Source organism: Sorex fumeus, unplaced genomic scaffold (genome assembly GCF_029834395.1).
Source record: "Sorex fumeus unplaced genomic scaffold, SorFum_2.1 ptg000007l, whole genome shotgun sequence".
NCBI classification, from domain to species: Eukaryota; Metazoa; Chordata; class Mammalia; order Eulipotyphla; family Soricidae; genus Sorex; species Sorex fumeus.
This window is the reverse complement of record NW_026606064.1, coordinates 34,665,439-34,685,098: the sequence shown is the minus strand read 5'-3', so window position 1 is coordinate 34,685,098 and position 19,660 is coordinate 34,665,439. Positions and strand designations below refer to the sequence as shown.

The following is a 19,660-nucleotide window of genomic DNA, read 5'->3' as shown; positions in this document are numbered from 1 at the left end:
TCTCTGAGGTTGAGTTCAGTTAAAAGGAAAAAAATAGTTATTAACTAAACGTGCAATATAATTTTAGATAAGATGAAAGTCTGGAAGAACAATTTAGAACAATTTATTGTGTGTTTAAAGCTTGTTTTAGTGTCCAGAAAGCAATATTTTTTATAACTAAAACTTTAAACCTATATTTTAATTATTTTGTCTAGGAATGTGTATATGTGTCTGTATCTTGGTGCACATGTACCTTCAGTAGCACTCAGACTTCTTTTGGAAACTGTAATTGCACCCATGGATGGAGACTTAGTATTTATTTGCTTTTGATTTTTGGGCCACAGCATTTGATGCTCAGGGCTAATTCCTGGGTCAGCTATCAGGAGTCACTCCTGGCAGGGTTCAGAGGATCATGTGGGTTGCTAAAGATCAAACCCAGGTTGGCCACGTGCAAGGTGGTATATACATAAACATATTCATACCATGGTAATCCTTATCTGATATGCTATCACTCGGGTCCTGAGACTAGTATATAAAAAGTAGAAAAAGACTATGTGAATAGAGAATTTCTTCGATTAAGAATTCTATGTTTGATCCAAAAGCAGACTGGTACTATAAAAACATGAGTTAGAGAAAACTTACTTTAAAACTGAAATTCAGAAAAGTGTTTTTCCGTTAAAAAATAGTGCAAGGATGGAATTGTAGTTCATTATAGAGCACTTGTCTTGCTTGTGCAAGGCCCTGGGTTTAATCTGTGGCACCATAAAACTATATATCTGATCATAGTAATGTGCAGCCATGTTGTATGGACTTACCTTACTTTAAACCTTTTTCATGTAATTCAGCTTTGGAAAATGATTTATTACTCTGTATCTACCAAACTAATATATAAGGAATCCATTTTCTGTTTTTAACCCACTTTTTTAAACATAAGTTTAATAGTGATAATAATGATTTGTTGTTCTCTCCATCCCAGGGAAATAAAATTTGATTTCTGTGGAAGAAATTAATGTCTAAAAATTACTGGAACAGAATTTGAATGAAATCAGTTTTTTTCCTTGATTGCAGTGCAGCACTGACTGCTTTGTGATACACTAATAGCTATCTGCGGGTGATAAAAACAGGCAGTAGAGCTCAGCCCCAGAGTGTCCTCTGCAGCTCACACCAGCAGTAGATGTGCTTAACAACATCCGTCATTTTCTATCTGCTTGACACTGATTAATTACTCCGATCTATTCTGATATTACAGCTACTGCCTTGCCACTTCAGTCAGGCTAGAACAATTGAAGGGAGTACAGCAGTGTGAATTATGTATTTATTACTGTGACCCTACTTACCATTTAATTAAATGAATGCTATTTGTATCCTCATCTTTAAAATCATGGTAATTAAAGAGTTGTTATATTTAAAGGCATAAAAATTACAGTATCTTATATGCCAATTTTTCTACGACCTCTTAATTATTCAGATAATTTTTTATGTTAAGTTTCTTCTATTATGAAAATTTAAGAAAAGCATCCTTATATCCTATCTAGTTCTTGAGCTGTATTTGCAAATCGAGGAGTACGTAGAAAACTATTGGTTTCATCTATTGAGCCTAAAATAAAGACTCTGGTCCTCTTATTTTATGAGTCAGGGAACAATTATTTCCATTTTAACCCTAACACTAAAGATTGATTAATAACCCACTTAATATTTTTTAATATTTCTAAAGCAGCTTAAAGAGCAGTAATCATTAGAAAAATACAATAAAAATTCTGTTTGCAGGTGTGTGGGATGGTTACTGGGATCATTGGTGGTGGAGAATGGGCACTGGTGGAGGGTACTCGATCATTGTTTAACTGAAACCCAAGCATGAAAGTTTGTAAGTCTGCAACTGTACCTCATGGTGTTTCACTAATAAAAATTGTCACTGTCGCTGTCCCCCGTTGTTCATCGATTTGCTCAAGCAGGCCGAGTAACGTCTCCATTGTAAGATTGTTAATGTGTTTGGCATATCGAATACAGCACGGGCAGCTTGCCAGGCTTTGCCGTGCGGGCGAGATACTCTTCGATAGTTTGCCGGGCTCTCTGAGAGGGGCGGACAAATTGAACCTGGGTCAGCCGAGTGGGCCACATGCAAGGCAAACGCCCTATCTGCTGTGCTATCACTCCAGCCCAATAAAATTTTTTTTTAAAAAATTCTGTTTGCAATAGTGTCTTTTTTATTATCACTAAGGTAAATAGTGCAAACCTTTCTTTCTTTCTTTTTTTTTAATGGTTAGACATTTGAAATAATACCCATTGCCATCGATAGTCACTGAAATGCCAGTTAACCAGATTCTGTTTTTTTTAAGTAACTAAGATCGATTTTTTTCCCATTCTTTTTGTTATTTGGTTCATAAGGATACCTAGAGATAATGAAGAAAACAGAAATGTAAAACTGGGATGCTGCTTGATGCCTTTTGTTAAGTATTCTTGTGATCATCTAGTCTAAGAACTTCATTCAGAATTCACTTAAAAATTTTTTTCAGGAGGCCAGAGAGATAGTACAGCTGGAGTGGTTCCCGTGCAGACAGCTGATGAGGCCAGCCATGTATGGCCCAAACCACCACCCCATCCCCATTTTTGTTGTTGTTTTAAAAAGTGAAAATAGCATTGCTCCTATTTGCTTTTCTTTCTTTAAGTTACCTTGTTTTACTTTTTTTTTTTAAATTTGTGTAGACAAGTCATTTACTTTTGGTTTCTGACTGGTTTCATACTCATATTACTCTATCTTATAGTTCTGTTGAATTAGTTCCCTGGTGGATTAAATTGCCCCCACCTACCATGTACTAAATCTCCATAGTGAATCTTTGGGTTCTCACAGAGTAGTATTTCAGTGTGGAATTTAGTGTCTAACTGTGTGCTTAATGCCTTAATTCTTAAACTGACTATGGTGTTACTTCACCAAATTCTGTAACCTTCCTAAACCTGTTTCTTAACTATAAAGTGAGGAAAGTATACTTAACCTCAAGACAGATCTTATAATCATTAAGCGATATGGATCATGTAAAAGCTCTATTGTGGATTATGTTATTATAAATATTACTATTTTAAATTATATAATTGAGTTTTTTTACATGCCTACTATGTTGGTGGGCTGGAGCGATAGCACAGCATAGGGCGTTTGCCTTACAAACAGCCAACATGGCTGACCCGAGTTTGATTCCTCCGCCCCTCTCAGGGAGAGAGAGAGTATCTCGCCCTCACGGCAAAGCCTGGCAAGCTACCCGTGACGTATTCGATGTGCCAAACACAGTAACGATTGTCACAGGGGAGGCATTACTGGGCCCGCTCGAGCAAATCGATGAACAACGGGAGGACAGTGACAGTGACTATGTTGGTAGTAATCTTTTGGCAAGGTCTTGGCAAGGTCAAACATGAAATAATTTTGTGTGATTTTCTTTTCTTTTCTTTTTTTGGGTTTTTGGGTCACACGGCAATGCACAGGGGTTACTCCTGGCTCATGCACTCAGGATTTACCCCTGGCGGTGCTCGGGGGACCATATGGGATGCTGGGAATCAAACCTGGGTTGGCCGCATGCAAGGCAAATGCCCTACCCGCTGTGCTATCACTCCAGCCCCTGATTTTCTGTTTTTAATTTTATTATAGGCACTGTGCTTTATAAAACTGTTGATGATAGGGTTTCATGCATAAAGCATACCTTCAACCACACCTTCCTCCACACTGTTCACTTCCACCTACCATTGTCCCAGTTGTGTGTGCATGTGCCCATCCCCTTTCCTAACCCTGTAGTAAACATCCTACTCAAGGCCAGTTCTCTGGCCGGAGCAATAGCACAGCAGGTGGGGTGTTTGCCTTGCACAAGGCCGACCCGGGTTTGATTCCCAGCATCGCATATGGTCCACGAGCACCGCCAGGAGTAATTCCTGAGTGCAAAGACAGGAGTAACCCCTGTGCATTGCCAGGTATGACAAAAAAAAAAAAAAGCACTTCTCAGTTTCTGTTCTCTTTGTGCATTTATAGTTCTCGCACTATGTTCCTTTTTATTCCACATAGGAGAGAAATCATTCTGTGTCTGCCTTTCTTCACTGAGTATACTTCACTCAGAATACTTTCCAGATCCATCCTTGTAGCAGCAAACTGCACTGTGCACCTCCCTATAGTCTTTTGTTTGTTTCGTTTTTAATCCACACCTGGCTATGTTCAGGGCTTACTCCTGGCTCTGAGCTCAGGGATCACTCTTGGCAGGGCTCAGGGGATAGAATGCCAGGAATAGAGTCTGGATCAGCTGTGTACAAGGCAAGTGCTCTTCCTGCTGTACTGTCTCTTTAACTTATGTACCATAGCTTATCCAGTCACTTTTTCTTTGGGCACTTGAGTTGTTTCCAGGTCTGGCTACTGTGAACATCTGTTTGTGCTGCAGTAAACATCAGAGTGCAAATGTCTTTTCTGAGTAGCGTTTTTTTTTGTTGTTGTTGGTGTTGACTCCCAGAATTATAATTGCCAGGTCATATGGAAGCACAATTTCTAATTTTTTGAGATATGTTCATATTGTTTCCAAAAACAGCGGAGTGAGACCAGCAGTGAGTGAGGGTTCCTTATTTTCCACATTCACACTGACACATTATTTTTGTTCTTCATGGTATGTGCTGGTCTCACTAGATGATATCTCATTGTTGTTTTGATTTGTGTTTCTTTGTTGATAAGTGATACACAGCAGTATTTCATACACCTTTGGCCATCTGTATGACTTTGAGAAAGTTTCTTTCATCTCTTCCCCAACACCCAATTCTGCCATTTTTTAATATGGTTGGTTGGTTTATTTTCTTGTAAAGTGCCTTACATATCTTGGACATCAACTTTGCATTAGTTGAGTGTTGGGCAAATATTTTGGTCCCTGTCTGTGGGTTGTCTTTTTAATCTGGCCATCATTTCCTTGGCAATGCAAAGCTTGCAGAAGCTTCATAGTTTGAATTAGTCCCATTTATTTATCTCTGCTTTCATTTGCTTGACTGGTGGCTTTGAATCATTGGAAATAATTTCCATTCTGGGAGACTGTACAGTGGTTAGGATATGTAGAACTTGATCACTTGACTTCCTGTTACTCATTGATTTGCGTGAGCGGGCGCCAGTAACGTCTCCATTCGTCCCTGTTGCATGCTGGTGTACCCCAATGGCGTCTGTTCCTTCTAGGAACATGAAGAGTCTCAAACCGATCGTTCAGGGTCTTGACAAAGAAGTCTGATCATCTTGTAGGTGAGCAGCCTCAGTCTTTTGACGTTCCATGGAATCCAGTCAGTGACAACTCTAGTCCAGCAGTCGTCTCTAAATCTCATTACGTGTCCAGCCCATCTGATTTTCGACGCCTTGGCACACGAGACAGTCTCCCTGATTCTTGACCGTCGATGGAGGTCGGAACTCCCGATTCTGTCTCTCATTTGAGTGAAACGTGATACTCCAAGCATAGCTCTTTTGATTCCTCTTTGGGAGGCCCGAATAGCATTCTTGTCCTGTTTTCACTGTAGAACTTATCAGTGGTAAAATTTTCTACTCCAAATATATTTGTTGGTTCTAAAATGTTTTACTTACTGCATTTCACTGCTGTATTTAAAAATGTCCCAGTTTAGTTTTGCTTAATGTGGGAGGTATATAGTCTATGTATGTAGCCTTTTTAGAAATAAGATATTGGAGCTAGAGAGATATAGGTGGTAGGGTGCTTGCCTAGCACATGACAGACTCAAGTTTGATATCCAGTTCCCTGTATGCTTCCCTGAACCTACTCGAAGATTCCTGAGCATAAAGCATTTTGTTTGTAGACCAAAACCCAGTAAAAATATTGTTCAGTATTTAATTTTTCCCCCTTTTTGGAGGGGGCAAGGGTAGTGGAGGTTGATACCTGGCAGTGCTCTGAGGGCTAACTCCTGGTTTTGTGTTCAGGGCTCCACTCTCTTTAGTGCTTAGGGGACTGTGCAGGTGCTGGGGAAGGAACCCTGGTCAGCCTCATACAAAATTCTTGCTGTTTCTTTTTTCACAGATGTTTGACTATACCCATTCATATGGTGAGCTCTTCGGCTAACCCTTATTAATGCAGAGAATGGAATGGTAACCTGTTATTGTTTAGCAGCCTCTTTTATTTTTGAAGTCTATTAAAAATGAAAATTTGAGAAATGCTACTCCATTTTAGAATAAAACAGTGTTTGGAGAACTGTCACTGTCCTCCCGTTGTTCATCGGTTTGCGCGAGCGGACCCAGTAATGTCTCCTTTGGAGACTGTTGGTACTGTGTTTGGCATATCGAATACATCACGGGTAGCTTGCCAGGCTCTGCCATGCGGGCGAGATACTCTCGGTAGCTTGCTGGGCTCTCCGAGAGGGGCGGAGGAATCGAACTCAAGTCGGCCATGTTGGCTGCGTGCAAGGCAAACGCCCTACCGCTGTGCTATTGCTCCAGCCCAGTGTTTGGAGAATATAAGATAAATTTGTAGGGGATCAGTTGTGTACTGTAAATAAATTGGTTGGTTTTTTTTTTTCGTTTTTTGTTTTTAGTTCACTGTTTGACCTATGTCAGTTCTGTTTTTGTTTGCAGGATCAGTAACTTAAAAGTCAGTGAACTTGTCATATGCTCCTATAATATAGAAATTTATGCTTTTCTCACTACTTTTCAGGACCCAAGTACCATTTCCTGAAGACTGATTATTCATGTTTTCTCTTTATAAAATGCTAGTTCATGTATATTTCTTGGGTCTGGTTAATCTTTAGGGATAATTTAATTCTTATGAAACCTTGCCTTTTCCTCCCTTCTGACTATACTCAGTTTTCACTTCCAGTACACTTAACCTCCAGACACATATCTACTGTGAAGTAGTTGATGTAGCTGTTTCTCTTCACTCTAGACTGTACACTCTTTGGAGATAGGAACTGTGTTTTGTTTCCTTCCATATATAATTTCCAGAATCACCATAAGCCTCATGTTCAGGAGTCCAGAAAAGTTGTGCCACCACCCTGCACCCAGCTCTGCATCTCTCACAGAAGGTTTTGAATTCTTAACTTTTTTTTTCCTTCCTTCTATAGGTGAAGACTTGAAAGGAAAGATCACAGTCCACAAGAACAAGAAAGATCCACGTTCTCTCATTGTGACCCTCACTTTGAATAATTTGACTCATACTTATGGCCTCCAGTGAAAGACATCAACAAAAAGACAAAATTTTAATATGTGGTGGTATTGGTAAGGAGGTATAGGGAGAGTTTCATGTGAGTACATGGAGAGAGTCTTTCCTAAAGAGTTTTCTCAGAAGAATGGTCGGAATTACTAGCATTCAGCTGAAGAAGAACCAACTGATCCTAATGGACTCCCTATGTTACTCTTTGAAGTATGGAATAAAATCTAATTTTTTGCATCGAGTTTACTTACATTGACAATTTCAGCTGTTCTTTCTTATTTTTTATTTTCTTACTGTAAATTTCAAGCACTGGTAATTATTTTGGATAATGTTTTGTTAAACTAGTAAGCACATGAAAAGGTACACATTTTACTTTATATTCTCCAAAGAGAAATAGATTTTAACTTTTATCATTTACTCGAGTATCAGAACATAATGAGAGGCTAACATACAGAAAAGAATCATCAGACTTCTAACAAAAATCATATTTGAAGACAGCTTAGTTTGACTTAACTACTAAATTTTTAGTTCTCATTTTGTAATTTCTCTCTTTGCAAATATTCTTCAACAATATCGTTTTCTAGTGTTGCCTGGGAAAAACCTCATTTCAGTACATTAGTCCTATGTGGCGTAAGAGTTTAAAGAGTTGGATAAATAGTATTTTTGCCTATCAATGTATTATCTTTTTCAACTAGATTTATGTGCAAAAATAAATGTGCAAAAATAAATATAACTAACATACTTTATAAAATTACATAATTTACAATGGTCCCATTTGAAACACAAAAATACATTCAGTAAATGAATAAAAATAAACATCAGCATTCTAAAATGGTGTTTCAGCATATACCTTTAAAAATAAGAAGCATTTACGCAAAATGGAGATAGAATTTACCTCAATACAACAAAGACCATATTTATGATAATTCTATAGCTAACATCATACTCAGTGGCAAAAACTTAAAACTTTTCCTCTATGATTTGGCATAAGATAAGGATCTCCACTGTCAGCACTGTTTCTCAAGAGTATTGAAAGGCCCAAGCATAGCAATTTGTCAAGAAAACTAAAAGGTATTCAAATTGGAAAAGAAGAAAACTATTTCCCTTTGTAGATAATAATATACACAGAACACTCTAAAATCTTCAGCAAGAGAATCTCTAAGGAAAAAATACACCATTGTGGCAGGCATTAAAATTAACTATACAAAAATATTTTATGCTAATATATATATCTATGAAAGAAAAAGAAGTACCATTTCCAGTCGCAATTAAAAACATCTAGTAATCAGTTGAAAGGAGCTGAAAGATATATATATATAAAGTACTAGAAGTAATTATTAAAACTATAGAAGAAGATACAAGAAATGGAAAAATATTCCATGTTCATGGTGTTGGAAGAATTGACATTAAAACTATCATCCTTCTCAAAGCACTGTTAAGATTAAATATGACTCATAATTTAATTATTGTTCTTCAAGATATAGATCAAATACTACTAAAATTTGCTCAGAACCACAACCTCCTTTATAGCCAGAGCAATTTTAAGGAAAAAAAAAGAAGAGAAAAGGATCACTTTACTCAATATCAAACTACTTTGAAAAGCTCAAGTTATCAGAAGGGTGTAGTACTGGAAAAACAAGAGACAATCAGATCAATGGGACAGAATTAAAGCTCAGAATTAAATCATCTAAGATCTAAACAGTTAAATTATAACACATGAGCACAAAACATAAAGAAAAGCTCTTTAATAAATTGTTCTTAAAAACTGGATAGCCACTTGCCAAAGGATGAAACAAGCAGTATCTCACACCTTATAAAAAGTTAATTTGAAGTATATCAAAGATGACAGTGGTAAACTGATTCACAAAATCATAAGACATGTATAGCTCTGTAGCACTTTCTTCCTGTTGGTCATCAATTTGCTCAAGTGTGCACCAGTAACGTCTCCATTGTGAGACTTGTTACTGTTTTTAGCATATCGAATATGCAACAGGAAGCTTGCCAGCCCTGTTCTGCAGGCAGGATACTAGGCATGCTTAATATATTCATGACATTTGCTTCAGAGGTATCTTCAGTGATTCAACTCCGTTAGTAAGGAAAGCAAAAACAAATGTTTGGGCTCAAAAAAATAAAAAGCATTTTAAGGAATTCTTAAGAAAGAACAAGAACTTTGTGTGCCAAAAGAAGTCTCAGAGGCCACAGCGCTAGCTTCGCAGGTAGAAATCCTTGAGTTCAGTCCCTGGTGCCACCTGCATGAACCAGAGGCAGCCCTGGCAGCTCTGTTGTCTGTGACCCCCAGTGCCACAAGCTGTTTCTAGCTACACCCAGAAGGCGCAGAGCACGTGTGAGCAACACAACCAAAGCCTTCAGCTTTCCCAGCAGGCATCACAGCTAAACAGTCCAACTCCACAGTGAGCACCACAGCTGAGTCTGTGAGAATGGCAACCTGAGGCATGACCTCCAGGTATCACAACCAAGTCTGCAAGTACCACAGCCAAGTATGTGTGTGAACCTTCCACAGGATTTTAAGGAGGGGTATTCTGTATCTCTTTTCAGTTCTAATGTCAAATATTTGGCGTTTCATTTTTTTTTTCAAAACTACATGCACAGTGTGCGTATGCTAACATAGCATGATGTTGAAAACCATGAGCCTAAATTTAGTCCTAACTCTTAACTCTACCTTGCTACATGATCTTACTCATGTTCCATAGCCTCGCTCTTCCTCCATGAATATACCAGTCCTTGACTTAATGCATGTCGGGTGTTTATACCAAGAAAGACCTGAGACTTTGATATCATTGAGTAAATGCTAGGTGACTGTCTCATCATAGTGCAGTTAAAAATCCTTTGTCCGAAATATCCGAAATATATTGCATTACCTTAGATGAGTTTAAGAAAGCAATACTCGTGAAATATTAATTTCAGCATGTTCTACTAGGAGTAGTGTCTTTTTTCATTTGTTGTAATGATACAAAGAAAAATCCTGGCTTAAGTTGAACAAGTGGATATTAACCAAAGGACAGTTGTTATTTCTAATTTTGCTTGAAGTCACAGTTGACAAAGAACCTGTTGAAGAGATTAAGTGAGAACTTATACTACCCTGGTATATAAATCTGTGTGACTGTTGGAACAGATAAATATTTAGAGACAAATTTGTTTTGGAAATTAGAAAACTGTGCTTCTAGTAATGGGGAAATTTCACCCTTTAAAAGATAATATTTCTGGCTGAGAATGTAGCTTCATAGTAGAACAGTTGCCTTGCATGAGTAAAGTCCTGGACTCAATCCTTGGCACTGCAAAAATAATAATAAACTAATAAATTGTTTTTCATAAGCATTTCTCTTTTACTGGTTCTAAGCATCCAGATTTGTTTTCACCATAGATTTCAATTCAGGATGTTACCAGAAATGTGTGGTGCTGATAATACCAATCAAAGTAATTTTGATTTTGTCTGGAATAGCTTCATGTACAAATTTGATTAAGTTGAGCTAATAAAAATAAGAAAACTCATTCAGATTTATGGATTTCTTTTTAAGTAGCCCAAAGCATTTTTATCTTATAAATGCATGAGAAATATTCCTTACTAGTTTTTTAATCTCAAAAATTATTTCTCTTCAAAGCTCTTACTTTTTATGGGATCCTTCAGTTCAGGACTCTTCCAAGTTCTTTTTTATAACCTGCCCAACTGTAGTTTAATGAAGCTCTTCTATTTTCAGTGAACTCTCCCAGACTGGAACAGTCTCGTTTGTGTACCTGAGTGTTCTGTGAGAATTTAGTATATGAAACATTTCACTTCAGCTGAAATTTCTGCTTTTAAACTGCTGGCAGGCCAGGGAGTAGGGGATAGTAATCTAAAGCTCTTGACAATGGTAAACATAAAATCTAAATCAAAATACTATACAGAACATGGTGTGTGGAAAAAGAATCTTGAGAATGGAATTTTATGTGTGTTTCAACTAAGAATGGATTTTTTTTAACCAGCTCTGTTTTCTATTTAAAAGACCAATTTTCCTTGTATTACTCCTGAGTAGACGATGAGAATTTTCTTTCTCTTTCTACCCAGAAAGCAAAGATTTTGTACAACATACTGTCTTTACAACATCATTTGTTATATGAAACTAACCTTGTCAGTATTAAAAGCTACATTTTCCCCAAAATTATGTGAAACTTCTCTATATGCCTTTGAAATCTTTACCCAATTCATTTAAATAGTTAAGTGTTATTTCATAGTCAGTTGTAATCTCATTTAAGTCAGGTATTTTTAAAATTCTTGATACTTTGGACAAACATCTCCCAACTCAGTATAAAGTCTGTCCCAAAGCATCAGATACCTAGAGACCAACTTTACAAAGGATATGAAACACTGACGCTAAAAATTATGTCAGTATTGGGGGGAAAAAAACGTACACCAAGAAATGAAAAACTACTTCATTGGTTGGAAGATCCAACATTGTTACAATGGTCATTCCACCCAAAGTATAATACAGATTCAGTGCAATTCTCATCAAAATTTCAATTAATTCTTCAAGGGCTTAAAACAAACTGTACCAGAAGTTGTATGGAAATAAAAACCCTCTCAAATAATCAATTCTGAGAAAAACAAGGATGGGAGGTACTTTACTTCCTGAGTTCAATTTAAAGGTATAGTAATCAGAACTGTGGTTATGGAGTGAACATAGATTCTCAGATCAGTAGAACAGAACTGAAAGCAAATAAAGTGCTCATCATCACATGTTACCAAAGAGTGCAAATCAAAACAAGATGGTCATCATATACCAGTGAGAATTTTACCTATTCAGAAAGATTAAAAATGATTAATGTTGGCAGGGATGTGGAAAAGGAACCCTCAGACATCCAGCGGGAATAACATCTGATAATTCAGACTCTATGGAAAGAAGTTTGGAGAGTTTTATAATAGAACTCCCATAAGGATCAGCAATACCACTTCCTGGCATCTAGCCCCAAAACAAAAAACAATTTCTTTGGGAAAATATTTGCACACCTATGCTCATTGCAGTGCTTAGTGGAGTATCCAAGCTACAAAAATGACTCCAAAAATATGAAAACAGGTAGATGGGATATTATGCAGCTCCAAAAAGATTAATATTTTGCATGAATTATGCAGTATTATGCAAAAAGATGGATATTGTGCAGCTGCAAAAAGATGAAATCATGCAGTTTGCTGCAACATGAAGGAAGTCAAGGGTGTCATGTTGAAGAAAATAAGGGAAAGGACAAATACTGCATCTGCAGCATATAGGAAGCAAAACATGGGAATAGGCAATATTGAACAATGACCCAGTAATCAACCCTTGCCCCTGGATTACAAAACCAGCTACCAAGTATATGGGGGGAAGCATTGGGATGGGCTAATGATGAGGTGGCATAGGGACGGTAGTGGGCACTTTGGGAGTGGTGGTGTGCAGTGACTTTGTACATCAGACCATATACTTGAACACTTGTAACTATTTGAACTAAAGTCAAATCAAATATTTAAAAAGAATATATATATATATAATTACATATAGTCATTTTTACTTAAGTGGTATTGGTATAACAGACTTCAAAATATTAGGGTGATAGAAAATCACACGCAAGTTCTTTTGTGTCCTTTAGTTTTAAACTCCTAGTACTTTTAAGTTTATTTAGGAGTATTACTGCTTTTGAAGATACTCTAACTTTTATATAGTCGGGACATAAGCACATTACATCAGGTATTTTTGTTACTGGGGTTTCTTTGTTACCTTTGGGGAGACACTGGTGGTGCTCATGTGCTACTCAACTCAGTGTTCAGGAGTTGCTACTGACTTCTTGGGGCACCATGTGGTGCCAGGAATTAAAGCCAGGTCTCCTGCATACTGAGTGTGCCTACAGCCCACTGAACTATTTCTCCAACCTCATAGTACATTTTTTTTAAGAAGCAGATTTTAAAAGATTTAACTTTGAGTTTTAAAAGCACATTAGTAGTAAAATCTGTTTTGTGAGATGAAAATTAGAAAATAAACCAATACCTTAAGTACCAGCTGGAATGATTCCAAACTAACAATATCTCCTGTCCTTAATACTTGAAGCTATTAGAAATTAAAGCTGTCTTCTGAAGCTGTAAGCCATACAAATTAGAACTGAGAAGTTGGTAAATTTAAGAGAAATCACCACGTCGGATCAGGTATGTATAATCCTCTAGCCTGTAGCTCCAAGGGATCATCAAAGACATTAAAATTGTGCCCTGGGAACAGCGGTCAGATTATCAGAGCCTACCGTTTGTTTTGTCATCTCGGATGTTTAGAGCCGGATATCTCAAAATCTTTTTAAAACTTGACATCTATTTCAAAACTCCAGAACTGGGATTGTGGTATTTCTGTATTAACCATTGATAATACCTAATTTTTTGGATAATTTGATAACTGATAATTTTGATCATTTCAGATAATAAATAATATTGACAAATAATATGCCTATTATTAAATATGTGATTACTGGTACCAAGGCTGGAGTTAGCTGTTGAACCTGACCTTGTTAACGGAGACATGCTCTTCTAATGTGAACAGCTCTCAGTGAGTTCATGGAAAGGGAAGCCTAGTCACTCACGGCTGCTGTAGTGTTTAACTTGGTTTTTGTTTTGAGTTTTTACTTTTTGGGTCACACCTGGTGATGTTCAGGGGTTATTCCTGGCTCTGCACTCAAGAATTAAATCTGGTGGTGCTCAGGGGACCCATATGGGATGCTGGAGATCAAACCCAGGTTGGCAGTGTGCAAGGCCAATGCTCTACCCACTGCAACCAGCTAGTGCAGATGTGGATGTTCCTTCTATACTCTGACCAATTCATCCATGAATAAAAGTATTTTAAGTAAATCATTCCAACATCCTCTCCTTTCTGTTCACTCTTGAGTGTCCTAATTCCAGCCACTCTTCATCTCCATGAAGATCAAAATCCATAGTCATATCACATTTTCACTGTCCCTCACCTCTTTTTTGTCTATACTACTAAAATCTATGTCCCATCATTGTAAACCTCACCTTTCATATAGCAACAACATCTGTGTCTCAGTTTTTGTTTTTTGAGAGGTTTTTTTTTTTTGTACTCGGCTAAATCATGCTTCTGTTTGAAATCCAAATCCAAGACCATACCTGGGCAGCTGACTGAGGCTAGAAGGAAAAAACTTAATAAAGCTTATTTCTTATATAAATAACTTCTGATCTCATGTATCCAGAAGTCATTTCTTATGTCCCTGTTCCAGTTAACATCCTACTCCACTAAGCAGGTTTTTTAAAAAATTTTTATTAGTGAAACACCATGAGGTACAGTTGTAGACTTTGTGCTTGGGTTTCAGTTATACAATGATCGAGTACCCATCCAGTGCTCATTCACCACCACTAATCCTAGTATCCCTCCCACCCGCCATCCCCCCATCCCACCTTGCCTCTATGGCAGGGCATTCCCTTTTGTTCTCTCTCTCCTTTTGGGTGCTTGGTTTGCAAAAGAGGAATTGAGTGGCAATCATGTTCGGTCTATAGTCTACCTTTAGCATGCATCTCCCATCCTGGGCGGATCTTCCCAACTAAGCAGTTATTTTATATCATCTCTCCCCCAATCCCCAGCACTTCCTTATTTCCTTTTTTTAGCTGAAGGCTTTGTTTCATATTTTATAAGAAATTGCAACCAAACTTAGGAGAATTTCCGTGAGTTTCCTTATCGGACTTTCCAGCCAACCTTTCTATATGCCCCTATCCCACTTTCCCCTGGAGCCAAAGCCAGTCTCCTGTATGCCGCATCTCACTCCTCAGTTGCTGCAGGACACTGCTTCACATTTCTTCTGGATCATCCTGTTTCCCCTGTACTGCTCTACGGCTAGCATACAAATAGGCTATCATTTCTCTTATAAAACATTCCCACTTTTGCCACATTTATTACTTTACACGGAGACTGTTCAGAGTTGTCTGTATTCACCATCTGTTTTTCTTCCCATTATTAGGCTACTGTGTTGGGGCATAATTGATATAAAGTTAATTGAAAACAAATATGTTGTACAATGCACACAGTGCATTTTGATATATAATCATCTATATTAAAATTTATTTTTATTTTAGACCATGGGGCTGGAGCGATAGCACAGCAGTAGGGCATTTGCCTTGCGCACAGCCAGCCCAGCCAAGCTGGGTTCGATTCCTCTGCCCCTCTCAGAGAGCCTGGAAAGCTACCAAGAGTATCTCGCCCACATGGCAGAGCCTGGCAAGCTACCCGTGATGTATTCAATATGCCAAACACAGTAACAACAAGTCTCAAAATGGAGACGTTACTGGGCCTGCTCGAGCAAATCGATGAACAACGGGAGGACAGGACAGTTTAGACCATGATTTGCAGTACTGCTAATGGTAAGGTTGCAAGCATAATATGTTTCAGCACCCCACCCTCACCAATGTCCACTTCTCTCCACCATTGTCCCAGTGACAAACCATTCCCACCCCACCCCTCTCCCTCTGATATGATTAGCTTCTTACTAAAGATCATTTCTTACTTTTCATTGTCTTTGGGGCATTTGTCTTTTCCTTACTGTGCTTGTTTTTATCTTACATGAGACAGAGCATTCTGTATCTAACTTCCTTCTCACTTCACTTGGCATGGCACTCTCCAGATCCATCCATGTAACAACAAATTGCATGGTTTTATTTTTTATAATATCCAAGTAGTATTCCACTTTGTACTTTTACCATAGTTTATTTTATCCAGTCATCTGTTCTTGGACTCTTAGCTTGTTTCCAGATTTTGGCTGATTTGAAGAGTGAATAGTGCTGTTATGAAGAGTGCAGATGTCTTTTTGGAATAGAATTTTTGAGCCTTGAGATATATTCCAGGAAGTGGAATTGCTGGGTCATATGGAAACTCAGTTCTTGAGGAGTGTCCATATTGTTCTCCAAAAAGGGTGGACAAGCCAACATTCCACCAGCAATATTAGAAACCAGTGGGTTTTTAATAAAATTTAGAAATTAGAAAAATATTCCCTTCACAACAGAAAGATTTCTAACTCTGCAGTCAATACTTCACCTCAGACAAATAATGATTTCTATCAGTATAACTTTGTTTTTTCTGTTTTAGAATTCCATATAGAAAGAATAATATAAATCATAGAGCATGTGCTCTTCATTTCTAGCTTCTTGTATGTCAATAATTCATACCATTTTATTACTAAGTAATTATTTAGAATAATACTCATTTTCGCTCACCTGTTAGTGACTACTTGAGTTGTTTCTAGGTTGTGGCTGTTAAGTATGCATAAAGCTGCAGTAAGCATGTGTGTACTGATCTTTCTTGTGCTGTTTTATTTTTCCCCATCACTTCATTGAAACTATTCTCTTTTTTTAAATTAGAATTTTGACTCATTTCTAAGGTTTTTAAAAAATTATTATTTTTAATTGAATCACCATGAGACACACAGTTGCAAAGCAACTGTTTACAAAGCTGTTCATGGTTGGGTTTCAGTGTTACAATATTTCAACATCCATCCCTCCACCAGTGCACATTTCCCACCACCAATGTCCCCATTACCCTCCTGCCCCCCTTCCCCCAGCCTGTCTCTGTCTCTCTGTCTCTGTCTCTCTGTCTCTGTCTCTCTCTCTCTCTCTCTTTCTCTCTCTCATTCTCTCTCTCTTTCTGTCCTTTTAGAGTTTGCAATACAGGTACTGAGAGACTATCATGTTTGCTCCATTACCTATTTTCAGTATGATCATTTCCAACTATCTTTGTCATATTGGTCTTTTCCCTATCCCAGCTGCCTTCTCCCCTGGCACTTGAGACAGGCTTCCAATCATGAACCAATCCTCGATTGTCCTTGGGTATTAGTCTCATATTATTATTTTTTCATATCCCACCAATGAGTGCAGTCATTCTCTGTCTGTTCTGCTCTTTCTGACTCATTTCACTCAGCATGTTACTCTCCCATGTCTATCCATTTATAAGCAAATGTCATAACTTCATTAAAATTATTCTTAGCTGTGAACCACATTTTGCCTATCACTGTGACCACTTTTCAGTTCATTTAAGTTGACATCCCTACAGTAGTATTTGATACCACTGATCACCCTCTGGCTGAAACATTTGACTTTCTTTTTTCTCACCTTCCTCCTTTGGTCACACTTAGTTTCCTTTGTTTTCAAAGACTTGGAACAAACTATTTAAAATTTGTATGGAACTGTAAAATACTCCAAATAGTCAAAGTAATTCTAAGGGGGAGAAAATGGAAGGCATTGCATTTCCCCAACTTTGAACTACATTACAGTGTGTAGTCAGAATAATCAAAACAGCATGGTATAGGAATAAAGACAGACCTGCAGACCAGTGCAACAAAATTGGGTCCCGAGTTCAACCCCCAAATTTGTGGACAATCGATCTATAACAAAGGAGTATATGAAGTGGAGCAAAGACAACCTTTCAACAAATGGCATTTGCAAAACTGTATAAAAATGTAAAAAAAAAAAAATTAGAACCATACCTCACACCAATTACAAAAATAAACTCAGTAGATTTTTATAAAAACCTTGAGATTAAACCAGAATCCATAAAATAAAGAAAACATCACGGTCACGGTCCTCCCGTTGTTCATCAATTTGCTTGAGCGGGCCCAGTAACGTCTCCATCGTGAGACTTGTTGTTACTGTGTTTGGCATATTGAATATGTCATGGGTAGCTTGCCAGGCTCTGCTGTGCGGGCTAGATACTCTTGGTAGCTTGCTGGGCTCTTTGAACGGGGAGGAGGAATCGAACTCGGGTCGGCCATGTTGGCTGCGTGCAAGGCAAACGCCCTACCGCTGTGCTACCGCTCCAGCCCAAAGAAAACATCAGCAGAACTTTTCAGGAAATTGGCTGCAGAGGCATTTTCAGTGAGATAACCACAGTGGCAAAGACAAAAATAAATGGGACTACATCAAATTAAAAAGCTTCTGCACAGGAAAATAAAATCAAGGTATAATAAAAATACACCCTTCAAAATAGGAGAAAATATTTGCACACAGTATGTCAGATAAAAGGTGAATATCCAAGATCTGTGACGCATTCACAAAACTCAACAACAAAAATCCAATGACCCCATCTAACTTGGGGAGAATAGATGAACAGAGACTTTTCCAAAGAAGACATATGGATGGCAATAGGTATATGAAAAAGTGCTCACTGTCACTCATGATTAGGGAAATGTGAGTCAAAATAACATTAAGACATCCTCTCATACCAGCTAGAATGACATCTATCAAAATGTCTGAAAATGGAGCAAGAGAGAGTGCAGTGGATAGGGTGCTTGCTTTGCATGCAAGTGCCAGGTTCAATCCCTGGCACTCCATATAGTGCCCTGAGCACCACCAGGAGTATTTCCTGAGCACAGAACCAGAAATAACCCCTGAACTTCACCGGGTGTGGCCCAAAAACAGAAAAAACATCTGGAAACAACTAGAACTGCCATACAACCCAGTGATAGCACTTAACATCTAACCCCTAAACACAGAAACATTAATTCAAAATACACATCTCTGTTCTTCACTGCACTTAGTACAATAGCCAAGATATGAAAGCAATCCAAATGCCCAACTGTGGATGCATGAATCAAGTTGTAACTATACGCCATGAAATACTATGCAGCTCTAAAAGAGAATCGAATTACGCAGCTTACCTTGATGTAGATGAAACTGAAGGATATGCTGAGTAAATTCAGTCAAAAGGAAGCAGATAGATACAGATTGATCTTTTTCAGGTGGACTTAAGGATACCCACCACATGGTAGCAGCAAAGTGGGAGAACTGATCCACAGAACTGAGTTTGTGTCTGCTGGGGTGGGGTTGAAAGGGAGGACAGGACATTGGGGACCTTGGGGAAGCGAGGTGGATATACCGGTGATTGGTGTGGTGTTGGAATTATGTATACAGTAAACCATTTACAGTATTATGAATTACAGTATCTTGATTCTTTTGAACATTTTAAAAATTAAAGTAGTATTAATGTTCAGCCCCTCCCCTGACAAGGCAGTCTGATTGGCAAACTAGAGGAAGTGAATAAAGGCAATGAATCTGAATCCACAGAAATAACCTTGTATTTGTATATGGATGGGTGATTTAGTCAATATATACACATTTCAATTTTAATTGACTTATATATTGATCCTTCTCAAAAAAGTAGATAATCAAGTATGTTTTGAAATTGGTAAAAGTTATTCTATGATATTGGTAAGCATTGAAAGTTACTTGTATACATGTATTTTAAACTTCCTTAAAAATTATAAATTAAAATGTTCTCATTTTATGAATTAATAAATTTAAAAGGAAACATGTAAATTTTGAAGAAGACCCTGTGACATATAGTACATGAACAAATACTACGAATATTTTAATGAGAAAGCTTGATCAGATCAGTTCTTGCAAAGTCTTATAGCATAACAATATCAGGATTTTTAAAAATTCGTGTTTTTAATCCCCATCTCTATCCTAGAGATGTTTGAAACAATTAAGCTTTTTGTATGGTTTAAGGAGTCACCTTTGGATTGTTTTCTGAACA

At 37.7% G+C, this 19,660-nt stretch overlaps 1 protein-coding gene across 1 annotated transcript in view; it reads left to right on the top strand.

Annotated features, from left to right (window-relative positions):
- PRMT3 (protein arginine methyltransferase 3) overlaps positions 1-7,366 on the top strand; it is a 124,022-nt gene extending 116,656 nt beyond the window's left edge. The window contains exon 16 of the mRNA XM_056132582.1: positions 7,036-7,366. Within this exon, the coding sequence (XP_055988557.1) occupies positions 7,036-7,145 (110 nt within the window). The 3' untranslated portion in view covers positions 7,146-7,366. The remainder of the gene's footprint in view (positions 1-7,035) is intronic.
- The last annotated feature ends 12,294 nt before the right edge of the window (positions 7,367-19,660 follow it).